The sequence below is a fragment of the Centroberyx gerrardi genome, chromosome 18, assembly GCF_048128805.1.
Source record: "Centroberyx gerrardi isolate f3 chromosome 18, fCenGer3.hap1.cur.20231027, whole genome shotgun sequence".
Classification (NCBI taxonomy): Eukaryota; Metazoa; Chordata; class Actinopteri; order Beryciformes; family Berycidae; genus Centroberyx; species Centroberyx gerrardi.
Window position 1 is genome coordinate 26,378,539 of NC_136014.1, and position 21,224 is coordinate 26,399,762.

Below are 21,224 nucleotides of genomic sequence, written 5' to 3' on the forward strand. Positions count from 1 at the left end.
GACCGCCTGTTGAGAAGTGGAGGGGTCGTAACTAGGTAATAACAAAGTATAGTCTGCTGTTTGGAATGGTTTGACATGTTGAGACCGGAGCTAAAGGTCTGAACACCTTGGAGAGAACGGAGAAGACTCCTAACCGTCCTGAACTCCTAAACCATCACATTTCAGGTGGAAAATTACCAACAAATTGAAGCGGTTTAGAGCCGAAGTTAAAGTTCACTCTCAAGCCTGAATGTGAGCGTGGATGGTGTGCTCTACGAACCAGTAATCCCTTAAAATAACCTTACATTCACATTAACTCACCCCATAATTCATGCAAAATCCCCTTGAAATTAATTAAGCAAGTTATTAATGGAGGAGACCCCATCAAAACCTCCTTAAACACCTCCTTAATTTTTGACTCCTTACTTTCTAATTTAATGTAAAATTCAGGGAGACAGGAACTTTCCATTAATAACTCATTAATAACCTGTAAAGCATGCTTAAAAGGCATGAAAAATCCCTTAATTTCTAGTGTCTCCATGAATCAACCCATGAATAAATCCCTTATAAACCCATGATACTAAAGCTGTTATTTCTAATGGATAAATAATGTTTAAGTAATGAGAAATTAAGGACATATCAGGGATAAAATTAAGGGTGGTTGGTTTCGTAGTGGTGTGTGTGTGTGTGTGTGTGTGTGTGTGTTCCTCTGGATTAAGAGCTTGTGTGTGATGAGTCTCTGGGTAGCTCTGGCTATAGTATTAGCCCCCATTTGGAAACAGAAGCAGCAGCAGCCCGCGGCCCTTGAATTGATTCCCCAGGTTGGTGGCTCCCAGTTCTTGCCGTCCTGTAACTCTCCCAGTCCCAGTCCCAGTCCCAGTCCCGGTCAAGCTCCGCTCAGCCGCACCCCGCTGCTCCTGAGCCACGGCTTCACGACAATATTTTGCAATGATATTCTTCACTCCCGTACTAACACACCTCACCCCGTCGGTCGTTGGTATCTGAAGCATGTAACGGTCTAGAGAGGATTAGCGCTTCACTCTAGCTAGCCTGTGTTTTTTTAGAATTTGCTTTCTGTCTAGTTTTTGATTCTTTGTGCAGATTTACTCACAAAATTTAATGTAATGAGCACAAACTATGAAACGCAGATTTGCGTTCCTCCACCAGTAAAGGCTTATGGTCCAACAGCAGGAATTGGACGGGACATTTTCGCCTTTTGGTCTAATGAAAAGGTTAGCTTCAGTTTAGCAGCTAAAACAGTTAGCTTCAGGTTAGCTTCAGGTTTTGCTCATTGTACAATAAATGAAAACTTGTTGTCACGAGTTGGGAATTGAACCCGGGTCGTCACGAAATTTTGTGAGAACAGACAGTAGTTACATAGCTAATCTCATATTACCTACTTTAATGTGTCTCACAATAGATATTAAAGGTAATTCTCCTGCCTTAGACTGATACAGCAAGCTAGATTTTCAGCTAGGCTACGCGTTTTGCATGAATAAACAATATAAACTAGTGCCCTCGCCCTCCCCCCTGCCCTCTACCAGAAGAATATCATTTTAAAATATTTTATTTAAAACAATGTGGTCCATCCTGTACATGGAGACTTCCGTCCAGTGCCTTAAGTTGTTGTCAACAACTTTTCATGTACATCTGCATGATCCTCAGTGTCAGTGATCACGTTTTGAAGTTTCATCTGTTTGCACTTTGTATTTTGTTGTTGTTTCGTTACCTCGTGCAGACCAGTGGTTCTTAAATTATGGCGCAGGATCCTCAACGGATCATGGGACTTTTTCTAGCGGGTCCCCGTGTGAAAACAGCAGAATAATGATTCGGCGATTTCGGGGCAAAATTTCTTCAATTTGAGTTTGGAGCTGAAATAGTTTAAGAACCTCTGGTGCAGATCTTGGGAAACGTTTTCAGAAAAGACGTACACGTGTCTTCACCGGCATCGTGTATTCTTTTACGAGGTTTGCAATGGATGGCGGTCGACACGAGATGGTGAAAGTGATCAATCGGATCTTTATCCATTGTATAATCAATGCCACAGGGTTTTAAGAGACGTGTGTGTTGTTGTTAGTCAATTCAACACCATGAGTTGGATTGAAGTCATGGACGGCCTGCTGGATGTCAGCTGCTCCATGGTGCGGTTCGTCAACAGGGTGGGAAACTGTTTTTTTATCCAAAGTTCACCGGCCTTTTTCACCACTTCACCAGCCAAATTCATTTTTGGAGCAGATACAAACCTGTGGCCGATAGAGTCGACAGACTTGCTTGCCACAGCCAAAATTGGCCAGCGTTTGCCTGGTGGCTGGTTTTAATTTCCCGCCCTGTTTGTGTTTCCTCCCTGAATGTCCTGTCTTTAGGCCGGTCGTGTCGTTCTGTTCTGTTTGTTGTCACTGTGTTGCTTGAGTTGTTGACTGTGGCCACATATGGCCCCACTGCTCAAACGGATGTCATTTTTCTCCAAAATGGCTTCTCCACTCTGTAGTTTGGTTTGGTGTGTTTACCGTCTTGTCACGTTCGCCCCCCCCCCCCAACAGTAAACTGTGTAACTTCATCCTGGAAGTGTTGACTGTTGGGGAAAACTCAACCATTACTCACATTACAATACATCTATGTCATGAAGATGTGGGATTAACTTTGCTACGCTTTCTTTTTCACAGTCGACCCTCCCTCAGATTTGAGATTTAAGATTTTAAATGAGAACACAGTGCAAATGATATGGACAAAGCCGCTCACTCGGATACAGGGCTACAGAATACAAGTGACCTCAGACACAGGTGGGTAGTCGTTAAAACGGCGAGCTCTGTCTTGCCCGGTCTGCAACATTACGAGTGTTGTTAACACGGAGAAATCACTCTCACTGGCAAGACCAGACACTCCCAGCAATTATCTCAAGATTTCTGCAGACAAATTCTTGGCCCTTTGGAAAAACTAATGGATGTGGATAGATTTAATTGTCCGTGGGTGATGCTACATTTGTTTTTGCTACCATTCTTGGTAAAATCGTCATTGTTAATTTAATTTAATTTAAGTGTGAAAGTCAGCAGTAGGCCAGTGTGTAAATCAGTCCACACCCACGAGAGTTAGTTCAACACTTCAGATAGTTTTTGAACAGCCGCCCAACGCTCGTCAACTCCAAATAACTGTACTGAAAAATCAACACATTAACACTGGAAAAATTTGCTGTGTAGTTAATGGTACCATTAGTGGCTTTGTTCCAGTGTATTATCCTGTGTATTTCATTATACTGCAAAAAATCTCCATCTTAACAAGTCATTTAGTGGATTATTGAGTCCAAAAATCTTAATTTTCTTAAAATAAGTGAAAAAATCTGCCGGTGGCGTTTGATAATTTCACTTGTTTCCAATGCAAATCAACTTGTTTCAAGACTTTTGTACAATCAAGTGTCATTTTCTTGACAGCAGTGCAGTGATCTGCCTTATTCTGACTGGTTTCAACAGACTGACACTCATTTCTAGAAGTGAAGCTGCATTGGAAACAAGTCTCTCCTCACTGCAGAATGTTTCTCTTGGTTTAAGAACAATAAGATTTGAAGGCTGAATATGAGACTAAATACTCTCCCAGTGGTTAATACACAGGTTGGTACATTGGAATAAGGCCATTCTAGAGTAGTATTACCCTGTTTTGACTTTGGAGAATTGAAGTAATGCAATAGTTCCCTAATGGTTTCCCTCTGACTCTTCTGCATTCTTGTAGAGGAACCAACAAAAGAATTTTCTCTCCCTGCCGCTGCGTCTAAGACCTCCATCTCAGATCTGAGTCCAGATGTGGATTATGTCGTAACAATATCTTCCTACGCCGGATCAGAGGAGAGTCTGCCCATCTCAGGCCAGATCACAAGTGAGTCACCGCACATCTTCTCCATTCATAATGTCAGTTTCAACGAGGGGGAAGCAAATGTTGGCTGAAGTTGGCTAAAGAATTCCTGTTTTAGTTTAAAAACCTAGCTGGTTGGTTAAATAATTAAAGGTCCCATCATGTGATTCAGTTTTCATGATTTAGTTTTCAAATCTACTCTGGCTCAGGATCAGAGTGATGTTCTTCATGATGTTTGTCAAATAAATGTAGTTTAGATAAAAGGGGGATTTGTTGAATGAATATGAAGACTAATTTGTCACAATACTGGACTCTGATTGGCCGACAGCAGCGGCTCCTCTAATTCAAATGAGGTAAACCTGCTTAGTGGAGGCTTTCCAGTTCAAATGCTGTAAACTGGCCTGATTGGACACATTTCAGTCATTCTTTAGTGAGGGAGCCAATCAGGACCGAGTCCAGCTGTGATGAGTTTCCTGCAGTTAGTCTGAAACTGACTGGAAAAAAGCTGGGATTTTTGAAACGGCGATAACTTAACACTCAAACAAAATCTAAATTTAACAATGTCTTCATATCTGTATGTAAACAGAGGAAAATTTTAATTCCTATAATAATGGACCTTTAAAGTGGCTGGTGAATTTTAGGATGAACGAGCCACTGTGTCAGATAGTTTTATGCGTCTTGGTGAAGATAAGATACGCTACGCCACGTTAAGTTAAGTTAAGTTAAGTTAAAGGATAAGGCTGGTGTTTTTTAACGCATTGCTTACCGTCAACAAAAAAAACACCAGCCTTATCCTTTAAGTTAAGTTAAGATAAGATAAGATAAGATAAGATACGCTACGCTACGCTACGATAAGATAAGATAAGATACAATTAAATAAGATTAGACAAGAAAAGACTAAACTTTACTGAAACCTGTGGGGAAACTGAATCGTTGCACTAGCAAAAGGAATCAGATCCAGCAGGCAAAAAGACAAAATATAATATAAAATCACTACATAAATAGAAAAAAATATAAGCCATTTCAACATGATGTAGACTGTAAGCGTAGAAGTATGGATTAAGTTACAGATGTACAGTCACAATTGCTTATTAAATATGGATTACTAAATTAAATGTGTAGAAGGGAAGCATTGTGTGAACACCTCAGTGTGTCTATATATAATCACACACCAGACTCTGAGCAGTGACTGCAGTATTCAGCAGTGTAACTTCTTGGCACCGGAGCAAACAGAGATGATCTGACAAACCGTCCAGGCTGTAAAGATTCCTTTGAAATCTGGTGGAAATGATTACATCAAACCTGTTGGTTTGCCATGTGGGAGCTTGTTTCTCCTGCACCGTGTCTCCAAAGAGGAACTGCTGCACAAAAACACCTCACATGAAAGTATAAAGCTGCACATATGGAAACAAATGAAGAGTTTTGCTCCAAAAATGAGATATCAACTATTGGTAAAAGAAAAAAAAAGTCACAAAATGGTTGATAACACGACTTTAAAACAGATTCTGGTTGTTTTTAAAGTCTAAGAGGCGACTTAAGTCCTTGGTTGACAAAATGTTAAAACTTTTACAGACTGAATCTTCTATATTTAAGAGAGTCAATTAAGTTCATGTTATGGGTTTTTTTCCACTTACTACCTAAGGACACTTAAGTAGGATACATTAGTTGTTGTGGGGATTGAACATGTGACTTTTCCCCGCTACAGAATCTTTTTTCCCACCGTTAACTACATTACTGCATTATTGTTTTTCAGTCCAATCCAGTGGCATCACAGGAGGAACTCCCAGGAAACCGCAGCCTGCAGATTCAGTCAGTAAGTCCATTCCTTCATTAATTTGAACCTTGACTTAACCGGCGTTTCCCTTCCCGCTGAGATAATGAATCAAGAGCGAGAAAGCGGGTCAAGAAAAGCATTAAAGTCGCCATACCTCCCCGAATTTTTCCAGCCCATTCTCGAACTTCCTTGTTTACTGCTGGTCCGGTTCCATCGGCGTGAGCTCAGCGGTTTCTACATACAATACCCCGTTGTATAGCAAAAAAAAAAAAAAAAAATTCCAAACTGGACCGTATAAATCTCAAAAGTATTCGGTCATCAATGTGGTTCGCCGCCAGCCAATCGTGCCAATCTGAAGGAGTTTTTGCACATGCTCAGTGCGGAGGGAGGCAGCGACTGTGCGGAGGCCTTTTGGAGCCGGGGAGCTGAGAGTCGCCCGGCCCCGAAGTGCTGAGAGAAGTGGAAACCATTACAGATACTGATTTACAAGAGCGCTGCTGCCTGGCTGCTGCGGCTGATGATTGCCTTGTGCGGATTTTTCCTTCTTTTCATGAGCTGCAGAGGAAAGTCTCGAGGAAACTCCCTGCAGCCAGAGCAACGTAGATCTACTTCTTATAGACTGTAGATACAAGACTACAGACGGGTTTATGATCAAAATGTGATCTACACTGCAAAAAAATGACAAGTTGTCCAGTGGTTTTATCTTGTTTCCAGATCTATCAGCTTATTTCATGATATTTTTAGTCAAATTCTCTCACTGCACTGGCAGATAATCTTGTTGGTTTCAATAAATTTCACTTGATTCATGCCAATATGACTTCTTTCAAGAAATCATCACAAAACAATGAAGAAAAACTGGAAACAAGAAACTTTCTCCAAGACAATTTCGCTTTTATTAAGTAAATGACCTGAAACAAGTTACATTCTCCTGGAAAAAAAAGTCTAATTTGTTGACTCACTGCAAAAAATCTCCATCTTAACAAGGCATTTAGTATATTATTGAGTCCTGAAGTCATAATTTTCTTACAATAAGTGAAAAAACCAATGGTGATAGATAATTTAATTTGTTTCCAATGCAAATCAACTTGTTTCAAGAATTTTGTAGAATCAAATTTCAACAAGTTTGACTTTTTTTTTCAGGAGAATGTAACTTGTTTCAGGACATTTACTTGGTAAAAGTTTCTTGTTTCCAGATTTTCTTCATTGTTTTATGATGATTTCTTGAAAGAAGTCATATTGGCATGAATCAAGTGAAATTTATTGAAACCAGCAAGATTATCTGACAGTGCAGTGAGATAATTTGACTAAAAATATCACAAAATAAGCTTGATAGGTCTGGAAACAAGATAAAATCACTGCACAATTTGTCTTTTTTTGCAGTGTTTTTTTGAGTAATCTAAAAGTGTCGATGAAATTCCCGAAGTTCAACATGATATCGCATCAAATCAGATCGAAATCACGTCAGCATTGAGCGTATTCATGTTCCCAGGTTCCCATCTGATCACGCATTTGCCAATAAGAAACTGATTTTTCCATCGCTCCTGAGCGGCGAGGGGGACGTTTCCCACAGCCGTTGTTGTTGTGCGTTTGGAAAAAGAAAACGCTTGACCACATCTCTTCTTCACTGACTGGTTTTACTGCCGGCCTGTAAATAAACCTGACAGCGGCCTCGGCGCTCAGCTGCCGGCTCACTGATTTGGCTTTGGGGATTTAGAAGACTGTTGGAAACAAGACGGGTCTCTCCTCAAGATCTGTCTTCAGGTCAAATAATTTACTTCTTCCATTTTTTCCAGCATATCAGGAGCATGGAATCATAAGGTTTTATCTCTTAAATTGAGTTATCTGCATATTCAAGATCTTTGAATGTTTTATTCTTGTGTTATTTATTCTTAAAGAACCGTTTGAGGATAAATATTTAAAATAATAGAAAGTACGTAACAGTTTTGACAGATATATCAAATCTTTGATGCTCGATACGGAGGTGGAGACTCGAGTCACATGACTTAGACTCAAGTCACAGTTGTGATTGCTTGAGACTTGACTTGATGCATGAGGAGAAGACTTGAGACTTGACTTGACTTGGGTTCTGGTGACTTGGGACTTGACTCTGACTTGTACTTTGATGACTTGAAAAGGTTTCTAAAGTCTTGACTTGAGATCTTGTGTTTGTGTAAATGACTCAGATTGAAAGTGATGAGATTTGTTCCAGCGGACGACTGAATTTAAATTCTGTTTTCTGAATTTGTATGGAATGATTGAATTTATTGAAGTTGAAACTGATTCTAGAAATCAAACTCATGATGCTCTTACCAAGTTTTTATCCTATTAAAACCATATTGCATTGAAAAGTCCTAGATATTTAGTTTTCTTTAAGATATTAAATTGATACTGGACTCTTGATTTGTTCTGACTTGACTTGCTGTTCTACATTTAGACTTGAGACTTGACATTAATGACATGGACTTGACTTGGACTTGACTTGGTCATCTACATTTAGACTTGGGACTTGACTTGAGACTTGTGCCTCAAGACTTAAGACTGACTCTCTCTCTCCCCCCTCTTCATTTTTTCCCAGAATGCTCTTTCAGTGCCATCGCTGATCTGGTGTTTCTGGTGGACGGCTCGTGGAGCGTGGGCAGACCCAACTTCAAATTCATCCGCAGCTTCATCGGAGCGATGGCGGGCGCCTTTCAGATCGGCGAGGACAAGACGCGGGTGGGCGTGGTCCAGTACAGCACCGACACCCGCACCGAGTTCGACCTGAAGCGGCACCTGACCCGCGGAGAGCTGCTGCGCGCCATCAGCTCCCTGCCCTACAAAGGAGGAAACACCATGACAGGTGAAGGGATATCACTGTTTCTGATTGTTTATTAGTTTTATTTTTTAATCTCAATTTCAGTTTAGTTTTAGTTAGGTTTCAGTGTGGCTTTGGTATTATTTTGTATTATTTATTCATTTATTTATTCATTTATTTTTATTATTTAAGTACTAGTTTTACATTTTTTTTTTATTTTTGGTCGGTGTGGTATTTTTTTAATATAATGATAGCAGTTCAGACAGTTGCTTTTTTTGGTAAATGTTTGCAGCAGGTATGGTGTAATACAAACATCAAATCATAAATTCTTTTTTTTTTTTTTATTTACATTAATTTTCCAATACATTCCCATCTAACTTAAGTTGGAAGCACTTAAGAAAAAAACAACAACCCAAAACTGGGTTATTTTTCAGGCTGCTAGCATGGTGAAGACCACACTGATGGCTGTGCAGTATTCCAAAATCAAAATTTTGCATTTATCTAACCTGCAACAAATGGATTTTTTCTATTTTACATTTTTAATTCAATATTAAACTGATAAGCATTAACACAAACCCCATTCCAACACAACTATATTTTAATAATGGGTCACAGTTTGGTTCACATGCATCACCCATCAGGTTCTTCAGTGTCTCATAATGTTCTCCTAGTTTCTTTATTGATGACAGTGAAACTACATCAGTAAATAAGCATATAACTATAATTCTTGACACCGTAATGCTGGAGCAGTAAGTCATGTCCTCCTCTTCCTCCTCTTTGCTACAGGCGACGCTCTGGACTTCCTTATGAAAAACACTTTCACCGAGGCCGCCGGCGCCAGGAAGGGCTTCCCCAAGGTGGCCATGGTCATCACAGACGGCAAATCCCAGGATCCGGTGGAGAGCTACGCCAAGAAGCTCAGGAGCATGGGGGTGGAGATCTTCGTCCTGGGTATGAGGCCCGAAACACAACTCTATTACATTTTACATCTTAGCCGTTTATCTCACACTCTCAGCAGAAGCAGCTCACAGTGACGTAATAACAGAACGAGCTTAAATTCCTAGATCGTTAACATTACAAGCAAGCGATAGCAAGTTTTATGTGTGTTTACACTGCGGCCTCACTGTCATACTTTCCACCGAGTCGCTCTTAGGACGGAGCAGCAGAAGTGTGCTGCCTGTTGCCATAGTGTTGAGTGGGCTGGTGGTTAAATAATAATAACAGTTCTTTATCTGCAGCTGTCTAAACCAGATCCAATGATTAAAAATTGCTGAGTGGCACATGAAATATGCTCTTGGTTGCTGCAGGAGGAACTCACACATGCATAACGTCACCAAACCTTGTATCTCCAACATGTCAGCTTTTCAGGAACTAAGGAAAACAGCCTTGATTTCAGATTGAACACCATTCATTTGTGAGTTTATCCAATTGGGTTTTCAAAGGGTTTCGTAAGACTAAAGGTGGTAGAATTTGCTCAATCCATAAGGAAACATGAAATCATTCAATTGAAGTTATAACATGAAAATCATCAAAATTTAGAGTTATGAGGTTTTCGCAGGACAACAGTGATATGTCATTTGTTGAAGGGAACATTATGTACTGTGACTGAGACTAAATGCTTACACTGCAAAAACTGACAGACTCCAGACTTATCAAGCTTATTTTAGGATTTTTTAAAGTGAAATCATCTCACTGCACTGGCAGATATTTGTACCTGTTTCAACAAATTAGACTTTTTTCCAGGAGAATGTAACTTGTTTCTGGACATTTACTTGGTAAAAGTGAAATTATCTTGGAGAAAGTTTTTTGTTTCAAGATTTTCTTCATTTTTTTTATGATGATTTCTTGAAAGAAGTCATATTGGCATGAATCAATTGGAATTTATTGAAACCAGCAAGATTATCTGCCAGTTAAAATATAATGAAATAAGCTTGATAGGTCTGGAAACAAGATAAAATCACTGGATGACTTGTCATTTTTTTTGCAGTGTAATGTCAATAAGTCAAGGAAGGCTATAGATTTTTTATCTATCGATCAAGAAGTTCATGGATTGACAGGAGCACAGTGCATAAACTATATTCGTTCAAGAGTAACTGCTCTATTAACAGTGTCAATGTGTTACAGAAGAATATAGGATCATAAAACCTACTAGTATTAAATGGAATTACACCAGTTTCATACTTTCTACCAATGCTGTCATACTTTCCAGCCAGAGTAGAATAAAAGTTGAGACCTGACGCTGCGTTGCTGAGCGGTGGTGAATCCAGCTGGCTAACCTTTAATTTGCTAACGTGGAAAAGAAGTGTTTCACTTCACATCTTTATAGATTGCTCACTTTATCCAGTATTTACAGCTCTCAGACCTGGGGAAAATGCACCAGTTACTTCTGAAACAATTATTTTCACATGTTGCCAGTGACTTTACAAGGACTGCTTCGAATTTACTGGTGTTGCCTCTTAACTCGGAATGAGTAAACGTCCTGAATTTGGCAGGCAGTCAGAATCGCAATGGTCGTATGGAACATTTCCTCGGTTTTATGAGGGATCATATACTGTGCATTTAAGAAAACTTTTTTCTTCGTCCAATTTAGGGATCAAAGAAGCAGATGAAGAGGAGATGAAGCTAATGGCTTCCACGCCTTACAGAACGCACGTCTACAACGTCGGCAACTTTGACATGATCAGGAGTGTTCAGAAGGAGCTCATCACCCAGGTGTGCGCCGGAGTCGACGATCAGCTCAACTCTCTCGTCAGTGGAGAAGAAGGTGAGATGAGCTACAGCAACCTGGGCTAAGATGTTGCCCTCCCATGCCTTGATGGAAAGGCAAAGGCTTTGGAAAGAAATTCATACATAGGCATTGACTTCACTATTTATATTTGTCTAAGAAACAAATTTCAAGCATTTAAGCATAAGCCTTTAGATCAAAATGGCTTTAAGATACTGAAAAACATGGTACATTCAATCAGGTATGTCCAAAATTTTGACTGGTAGTGTACAGATATAGATATAGTTAAGACAAATTCAAGTAATTCTGTAACTCTGATTTCCGTAGTTGTTGAGCCAGCCTCTAACCTCCAAGTCCTGGAGGTGGCCTCCAAGTCCATGCGTGTGATCTGGGACGCTTCCATCGGAGAAGTTTCTGGATACAAGCTGCAGATGATCCCCATGATGACAGGCAGCAAGCGGCAGGAGCTGTATGTGGGCCCCGGCCAGACCTCAGTGGTGGTTAGAGACCTTTCTGCAGACACAGAGTACCAGATCAGTCTGTTCGCCCTGAAGGGCCTGACGCCCAGCGAGCCCATCATGGCCATGGAGAAGACCCAGCCAGTCAAAGTGTCATTGGGTGAGTACGAAATGTACTAAAAGGGACGATAATAGCCTTTTAGTAAATATCGGATATCGGCCAGTCATTGTCCTCCACCTCTGATTTGATGGAGGTTCCTCCCTGACCACAGCTACAGAGAAACTGCACAACCTGCAATTAAATTCTTTTTCTCATTCATTTAATTTTCCATGATATTTTCAGTTTTATTCCTCATTTAAACGTAGTAATCTATCTAAAGGTAGCTTCCCCTAACTTTGAATAGTTTAGGGTGGGTCTCCCTGCCTTAAAGAGCTGCTGACCCTAAAATAACTTCATTACTCTGGGTTTCAGTGGAGAGTTTAGTGTCCCATGATGGTCTAAAAACAGTTTTTTAGAGGCTGGTCCACCCTGACAAGAAGAAAATACTTTGGAGTAACACTGAATCCTTCTAATTTTGGCATGGAATGAAAAAGGTCAAATTTAAAGATATTGAATAGTCGCACAAATTATCAGCTATTGGCAGCTTCAATCCAAAAATATCAGTATGGGCCTTGAGAACCTCATATAATCTCATCATAAGTTTACATTTCAGGCACTTGGCTGATGCTTTGGTCCAGTTTGCCTTACAATGAGTGCAACAGTAGAGTAGGTTTAAGTTCCTAGATTGCCAAAACAACAAACCGCCAATAGTAAGGAGTGCAAGGGTCAACGCTTCAATGCCCAAAGTCTCTCAAAGTCTGGTCTCTTGTAACATTTTCAATCAGTGAAGCTTGAGGGATTTGCAGACAAATGATAGTTGTTTTGCTACTCCGATCTAGAATGTTCTCTCGGCATGGACGTGCAAGCCGATGTCGTCCTCCTGGTCGACGGTTCGTACAGTATCGGTCTGGCCAACTTTGCTAAAGTAAGGGGCTTCCTGGAGGTGCTGGTGAACACCTTTGACATCGGAGCGGACAAGGTTCAGATCAGCTTGGTCCAGTACAGCAGGGACCCGCACACCGAGTTCTACCTGAACACGCACCACGACCTGAGCGAAGTGGTCAAGGCTGTGAGGTCGTTCCCGTACCGAGGGGGCTCCACCAACACCGGCAGGGCCATGACCTACGTGAGGGAGAAGATCTTCCTGCCCAACAGAGGGTCGCGCGCCAACGTTCCTCGAGTCACCATCCTCATCACCGACGGCAAGTCGTCCGACGCCTTCAAGGACCCGGCCAACAAGCTGAGGAGTGCGGATGTGGAGATCTTCGCGGTGGGCGTTAAGGACGCCGTCCGATCTGAGCTGGAGGCCATCGCCAACACTCCTGCAGAGACCCATGTGTACACCGTTGAGGACTTTGACGCCTTCCAGAGAATCTCCAAAGAACTCACACAGTCCATCTGCCTGAGGATTGAGCAGGAACTGCGCAACATCCACAAGAGACGTGAGTAACATTAGCTTTAATCCTGTATGCAGATGACAGTGTGTTTTGGCAAACTTTGTTGAGTAACTTACCGTTGTTTGTCGTAAGACTGGTAGCAGTTTCAACTCTGATTACCCAGTGTTCAGTTGTGGTAGTAGTTTGCTTCGTTGCAGTAATGCTTATAGGGATGGTACAAGCTAGTTTAGCATGATTTAAAAAGCGCTCTGATACCAACCGTATAGCACTAAGTACTGGATAGTCAGTGTATTCTTCAAGATTATTGTTTAGAAAACTCTTACCAACAAGTTTTACAATTTGAAACTTTCTGCTGATTACTCAAATCAGTGAAAGAATTTCCTTTTTCAAACATAAATCATCGAAATCTCTCAAACCTTTTACCATTTTGCATCATGCCTCAAAAACAGCATAAAAAAACTAAAATTTTCTCCAGTGTGTAGTGCATTTTAGTGCATTTGCAATGAGCTAACATTAATTTATCTTTCTGATTTTTATTTGTTTTCAGTCATTACAAAATATGGTTAATGGTTTTGCAGTTGGCACTAGTCCAAGCTAACATTCAGTGTTAAATACAGTATAGTGTACATCTTATTGTAGGTTTTTCCAGTATTATTTGAATCAGATATGGTGGGCTGGAATGTAATGTGTAACTCACAGTAAATGACAAAAAGAAAAGTTGTATTCATGTTATATCCACCTAGGAATTTTTTTATTTAATTATATACCATGCCCTGATGAATGCCATTCATTAGACTGTAGGTTTAGCAAACTAAATTTAAATCATTTTGATTGACTATCTATTATCATTTGTAACATTTGTGATCAAAATAACATTCTAACAATTAGCAACTATTGCAACAGTTAACTCTATGAACTTTTTAAAAGAAATTCCTTGGCCCTTCATGGTCAAGGGGAATACAGAATAGTACCAATAGTCATACATATGCATACAATTACTTTCATGTCAGTTTTCCAAAGCTGTCTTTTTAAGCTAAACTTTTTTTTTTTTTTGCCACAATGTGTTAAACACATGTCCACCTTTTGATCTCTCAAGGGCAGGGAGAGGTCTTGCATGTGGAAATATCAGAACTGGGTCAAATAGTGGTTAGCAAAGACTTCTTAGCGTTTGTTTAAAACCTGGTTGGAGCACCAGATGAGTCAATATTACCACATCAGGACAACTCAGAGTGTCAGGTATGTTGTCCGTCACACAGCAGTAAACAAAACTGACTTTCAAAATCCTTGTAATTGGATAAACTTTCCGGTATTCATTGCACTGAACTGGTTAGCCAGGCCTTACCATCTGGAACTCCTAGCAAGTTTAGACCAGCACTAAGAGTTTCTTGCAAATACAATTTCACCCAGGTCTAGAAAACATCATGCCAAATATTAGTCACTCTGTTTTACGGTGCCAAAAGAAGTATCCAGGTCTGTCAGTGTAGTATGTGACTCACACGCGCTTTGATTGCCGATTATATAATCCTTATATAATAATCATTTTCTGTCAACAAAGAGAACTGTACAGGAGCTGGAATGAGGAGTAGTCACAGCTTCCATTCAGCATAATGGCTTAAAGAACTCCCACAGTGTACTTTAGTATTTTAGAGGGCATTTCAGAGCAGCCGCCCTCCTGCTGTTAGTTGAGTGATGAAGTTGTCAAATGGGTTGTAGTTGTAATATTGCATGTAGGTCTGCCTCCCCCCCCTGCCTCAACCCACCCCACCCCAACGCACCCCCCACCTCCAATCCAGCCAAACACCTCCCCCTTGGATCTGATGACATCAGTGCCACATGATGAGGCTCAAAATGGATTCTTTCCTTCATTTTCTGTTTTTTTTTTTTTTTATTATTATTTTGGCTAAAAAAGCAGAGGAAAATCCTTGAGAATTTGAGAAGTCCTTCTTCTTCTTTGCTTCTACAGTTTACTGCCACCATTAACCAAGATAAAAACATGATTTTATGTATATGAAAGCCAATGAAAGTCTGCAGATTCAATGTGGGCCTGCAGATGATTAGTACCAATGGATGAATGTGACAAATTTTAAGAATACAAATATTTAATGTTCTTTTAGACCAAAATCATCCTCCTAAGCTCTCACATGGCAGGATATTCGGTTGTGTTTGGGTGATTCTGACCAAAATATTAATTGAGTTTATTTACCTTCCACCTTCTCCAGGCTTGCTCCCACCAAAGTCCCTGTCCTTCTCGGAGGTCGGCTCCAGAAGCTTCAGGGCGTCGTGGGAAACCGACGCCCCCAACGTCCAGTCCTACCTGGTTCAGTTCAAGCCGGAAGACGACACCGACGGCCATTTTGTGTCCATGTCTGTTCCCGGGGATTCCCTCAGCACCCTCCTGCCCCACCTCACCCCCGTCACCCGCTACGAAGTCAACGTTCACGCTCAGTACGACAAAGGAGACAGCTTCCCTCTGACCGGCTACCAGACCACCTTAGAAGGTCAGCTGCTTCTTTTTTTATAAACACCAAAAACTTTATTTATACAGTATTCTGTGTGCATTTACATTTTAGGCATTTAGAGGAACAACAGTAGTTTAAGCTTAACTTCCTAGATTGACAATTTTAGGGAATGCAGGGGTCAAAGCCACATTTTGGAAAACTGTCACAAAGTTTCATGAGTATTACATTTTTATTTATTTTTTATTGTATTTTATGGCATTTACAGAGTCGAAAAGTAACATTAGATCAATAATCAAATGTCCTTTAAAAAAAAAAAGGGGCATATATAGTCAATGTATAGTCACACATTGACTGTATGAGTATTGCATTTAATAAAAGCAATGAAAATGATAAAAACAGAACAGATTTTTCTATCTATATTATTACATTTATTGTTAATTATGAATTTGATGTTGAAGTTGAGGCCTAACTCATTGGTCTGTGCTGCAGAACAAGGCCCGGTGCGCAACCTGAAAGTGTCCGAGGAGACGACAGACAGCTTCCGGGTGTCGTGGCAGCCGGCCCCGGGCGCCGTCGTCCGCTACCGGCTGACCTACGCTCCGGTCGGCGACGACAGCTTGAGGATGGAGACCACCACCCCCGGCGGAGAGACCGCCATCGTGCTGCCGGAGCTCCAGCCCCAAACCACCTACCGCGTCTCCGTCACCCCTGAGTACCAGTCCGGCCCGGGAGAGCCGATGCAGATTGACGGCACCACCAAAGAAGGTGAGTGAAACCCTCAGGCAACATGGTTTTAGGAAAAGACAAAGATTAGGAACGCTGCTTGGTACCAGAAGTGTCCGATGTCAGAAAGCAATCAACAGGCGCTCTTCAGAATGGGTGCTACAAGAATGTATTAACAAGGGTGCTAGTGCTTTCTAGGTGCTCAGGTGGATGGTGTTAAAGACCCCATGAAATAGCATCTTTACTTCCTGGATTTGATGCATTTCCTGTTGTTGGGGCGGGACATAATGCGGTGAGGGATCATTCAAAAGTCTAAACCAATGGAATATCACTTAGGAAAGAGAAAGGCAATTTCATTGGATGGGAGGGGAGCGGAGGGGCGGGATTGTTCTAAAATCTGATGGTTTTATTGGTCAGAAACTTTTACGCCTCCTGGTGCAGCATGAAGTAAAAGTAATGGGAGTTCATTTCATGGGGACTTTAACATGAAAATGAATGCTGTGGTCGCATAGTGTTGAAACTAAGAGAATCACTGAACAAAATATTAAATTTAAAGTTAGAGAATCAATGTGCAGCCAGTAGCCTCCAGCTGGTTCATGCTGGTTGGACTTCTACCGTACCGCCTGGTGAACGAGTGCACACTGGATTTCCCTTCCGCAGGAATTACAACAACATTTGCTAGAACTTTTCTCTTCCTAGACAAGCCTCTGGCAAACCCCCCACCACTCCTGTGCCCTTGAGCTACGGTGGCCTGTCGCTGACATAAAACAATCGAGCCAAATTTTCCCAACAGAGAGGAGTGAGCTAGCTAAGTAGAGCAGAGATCCAACAGAAACGTCTAGTGAAGAGGTGATATATCAGTGAATGAGGCTTTTTGGCCTTCAGAGCTAACCTGGTTCCAGACTCCTGAATCGCGTCCCGCCCACATTTCAGATTTTGTCGAGCGATTCAGAGAGTCTGGGGTTTCCCTCGTCAGCGGCTTGTTCTCGAGAAACAATCGAGCCAATCGGCGCCTTTGTGGGCGGGACTAAAGATTGAACCGTTCGTGCGATGGTTTTTCATTGCCGTTTCAGCAGAATAGTTTGTTGAAATCAACCTCCTTAACCAACAGATTGTCTTTGCAAAACATTTTTGATATTTTTGTTAAAATCGACTGACATTCTTGGGTCAGTTGGTAAATGTCTGCTAACCGTGGATGTAGAGGCTGACTGGCTGCAGCATCATGTGACTGAAGTAACGTCAGAGTCGCCAGATATGTCAGTCACTAGTGATCGGTTCGGGGAAAATCAACCCCCCCCCCACACAGAAAACAGCTAACAAGGAGGAAATCTCAGGCTGAATAATGGAGTGGGAACAAAACGGCCCTTCAGTCTGAATATCAGAAATGTGTTGCTCACTTGTAAGGCCGTCCTCCATCGTTGAGCAGTTGAAAATGCCAGTAGACGGGGGTGCGGGGGGTGCGGGGGGTGCGGGGGGGTTGGGAGTGTCTTGAAACAACAGTGTATGGGGAGTTTTTGTTCCAGAAGTTCAGGCCGGAAAGTGAGTTTTGAAAGCCAGAAGTCTCAGCACCTGGTGAAGTAATGCTTGAGTCATTGGCATCGATCAACAGCCGAGATCCGCAGACATATTATGCTCATTTTGTGCTGTGGGACAGTAAAATCCTTACTAATTGCACCTTTAAACCGCGAACATGTGGCATGAAAAACACACTCCGGGCCCAACCGTGCCTTGCCATCTTTACATCATGAAAGACCACAATGGAAATAAGTGTCTGACTTCATTCTGACATCCTCGGTGGCTTTATTTGTGTACCGGGTTTTAAAGTTGTCAAATCAAATAACATCTGCCGCTCGGTTTACGCTTTTGTATCCAAAGCAGCTCGAGAGCGCCGGGAGTCCACACATTTTTAACCCCCGGTGGAAAGTGAACTCCTAACCCTCGCGGTGTTAGTGCAGCGCGCTACCCAGACCCGTCCCGCTGTCAGACCCGGCCCGCCTTAGAGGGGGAAGGAATGAAAAACAGAAGGAAGGCAGCGAGAGAAAGTTGGGAAGTAGAAGTGGGTCAAGATGTACCCAAAGGTGATAAACAACGAAGAAGAAGAAGAAGAAAAAAAAGGAAGAGAAGAAGAAGATATGCTTTTTTTTTTTTTTTCCTGAGCTAAATAACCCAGTAGACTTCTGGACAGGGATGTTGTGATGACTCCATGATCATTAGTGGATTCTTGAAGGAGCACAGTGGGAGATATTTCATGGGGTGGGCTTGTCAGAGGGATTACATTGCTTTGGAAGACACTAAAGGTTATGGATCCTGAGCCAAAATGCTAAGGACGCACATGGAAATAAACAAATTCTACTCCTTTTCACTATGGCAACGGCATTCCTCGCTGTGACTATCTGTGCCGTTCGCCTGCTCTCCTCCTGCTTCTTCCAGCTCTCTTTTCAGTCGAAGCAGCTGCTTGTCTTCTAAGGTGAATATTTTATTCTGCAGTGTAGAAAAAGGGGGCAGGATGTATCCCAGCTTGCACCTCTTTGACATGAAACACCCAGCTGCCTCTCAGATGAATTTATGCTTCCCCCCCCCCCCCTCTAGTATGGCTTACAATATTGTTCCCATTACAATGTTTACTGTGCCATGACTTTATCTCAAAACTATGAATTGATGCAATGCCTTGAGGTTTGCATGAATTGCCCTTTTGCTTGCAGTCTTTCCACTGAGTCTTGTGTCGGGACAAAAACCACATAATGTGTGGTTACACTGGCCGCTGGGAATTAGATTGCTCTGCTCTTTTTTTTTCTTTTTGAGCATTCACTTTGAGCTTTCAGTTAAAGTTTCTGATTACTTTTGGGTTAGGGTTAGATTTATTGCCCAGGTTTGGGTCTAGACAGCCTTCATCAGACCATAAATACAGTAGAAGACAATAGAAAGACGGGCAGATGTCACAACAAGCCTTATTACAGTAATCAGCAGTAGGCGTAACCAGGCTGTGTGACTCATCGCTGCTTTGAACCTTTTTATTTATCAATGGAAAGTTGAGTGAACGCGCCCTGCTTCACATTCATACTTACACCAGTTCACGTCCCAGTACAGCTGCAGTCCGAGCAGCTGGGGGTTCGACGCCTTGGTCAACGGCACTTCAGTAGTTGCTGAGGGAGGAGAGAGTGTTTCACATCCAGTCTCTCCAAACAGATTTTCCCAGCATGTTAAGGATTTGATCGACGACCGTTCGGTCACAAGGTCGCTTATCTAACCTCTAGACTCCTGATACCTCTACCTCTAGGGAACTGTATGTTTTTTTTACCAGTTTGAAATACTTTCTTGTGCATAAAAAACATAAGTGTAACTGTAACTGTAATACGTCTCCTGTAACTGCAATACATCTGAACAGGATCACACACACAGACAAATACACACACACAAAAAAACAGAAATGGTTCTTCTATGGCATCGCTCCAAAGAACCATTTTCAGTTCCAGTTTGCACCTTTGTTTTTCTGTGTGTACAGAAAAGCGAGCTCACAGGGCTAAAAAATGGCAAATCCTTGGGAACGGTATGTGTTTATAAAAAGCAGCATTCGTTTTTCTTGAGAAAGGAATACAGTCTCACATCAAAATCCTCAGTGAAACCAAAAGGCTGAAGGAAACCTAAAGAGTTCATCCAGAAAAGTTCCTCTGGCAAATTTTATTTACCTGACTGTGTCCCTCTCCCTCTCAGCCAAGGGTTCTCCTCGCGACCTGCGGGTTTCCGACGAGACCGTCTCCTCCATGAAGCTGTCCTGGGCGCCGGCGCCGGGCGGCGTGCTGCAGTACCGCGTGGCGTACCGGCCCTCCGCCGGCGGCAGCAGGAAGGAAGTGTCGGTGAAGGGCGACAACACGGCCGCCGTCCTGAAGAACCTGCAGCCGGCGACGCAGTACGACCTGTTCGTCACCGCGCGGTACCCCTCCGGCCCGGGAGACGCCCTGGAGGGGCGAGGAACCACGCTGGAAGGTAAGAGGGTTCACGCTTTATTAAAGACTCATTCATTTTTCAGCCAATCAGCAGTCAAAGCTGCACAGGATTTGTCTCTCTGCTCCTGAGACAAGACACTTAGGTTTGTGCTTTTATTGTGGTTTGTGTTGTATGTCAAGTTATTGTTATTTTGTCTTCTATAGAGGACCAAAATCGAAATAAGTGTTTTAAGTAACATTTTCCTGTGCTCTGGACAAGTATAGATGAATTGTTTTTTTCTAAATCATGTATTTCTGGATTTCCCAAATCAAATCAAATCGAATCAGATCAGATCAGATCAGATCAAATCAAATCAAATCAAATCAAATCAAATCTAATCTAATTTAATCTAATCTAATCTACATGCATGTATGAAGAGTTTGCTTCCAAAATGAAACATCCACCCTTTGGAAAAGTGACACATATTATTGCAGGATGATGAAAAGCATAAAAAGCATAAAATTGAGGGCAACTGAGGTCATGATAGAGCTTGACTCTGACTTAAAAAAAGATTTTATTTTTTTTTGCCAAAATACGACATTTTCCGAAACTTAACCTTTTGGAAATTAGCTCATATAAACATATACCCCCACACTATAATATAGAGAAGTAAAATATGCAATTCAGCATGAACCGCTGATCCACCAGGATTACACGATTATACTATTTTTATTATGACTGTATGGCTCAATAACCACAGCTGATGTTTGAGGTTTTACAGTAATTGCTGTGACTAAACTCCGGACCATAACCAAATCAACGGACGGGCTCTTTAAACAAACATGGCAAACACTTAATACGCCCTCCATGTTTCAATATGGCATTCATTTGAGAGGGAGCGAAATACGAGTGGCCCTTCCTTCAAGACCCGGGGAGGCTTCAGAGGTCCGACTCGTTATTACTGGACAGTTATAATAAACACTGAGAGACGGGTAGAGAGAGGGAGAGAGAGAGAGAGAGAGGCAGAACCCAGCTGGTTTTCCCATAAGGC

At 41.8% G+C, this 21,224-nt stretch overlaps 1 protein-coding gene across 1 annotated transcript in view; it reads left to right on the top strand.

Moving 5' to 3' along the window:
• col12a1b (collagen, type XII, alpha 1b) overlaps positions 1-21,224 on the top strand; it is a 141,940-nt gene that overhangs the window by 2,391 nt on the left and 118,325 nt on the right. The window contains exons 3-13 of the mRNA XM_071910612.2: positions 2,643-2,759; positions 3,700-3,843; positions 5,573-5,632; positions 8,169-8,432; positions 9,174-9,338; positions 10,978-11,151; positions 11,440-11,730; positions 12,510-13,112; positions 15,287-15,565; positions 16,016-16,291; positions 19,961-20,233. Of these exons, the coding sequence (XP_071766713.2) occupies positions 2,643-2,759; positions 3,700-3,843; positions 5,573-5,632; positions 8,169-8,432; positions 9,174-9,338; positions 10,978-11,151; positions 11,440-11,730; positions 12,510-13,112; positions 15,287-15,565; positions 16,016-16,291; positions 19,961-20,233 (2,646 nt within the window). The remainder of the gene's footprint in view (positions 1-2,642; positions 2,760-3,699; positions 3,844-5,572; positions 5,633-8,168; positions 8,433-9,173; positions 9,339-10,977; positions 11,152-11,439; positions 11,731-12,509; positions 13,113-15,286; positions 15,566-16,015; positions 16,292-19,960; positions 20,234-21,224) is intronic.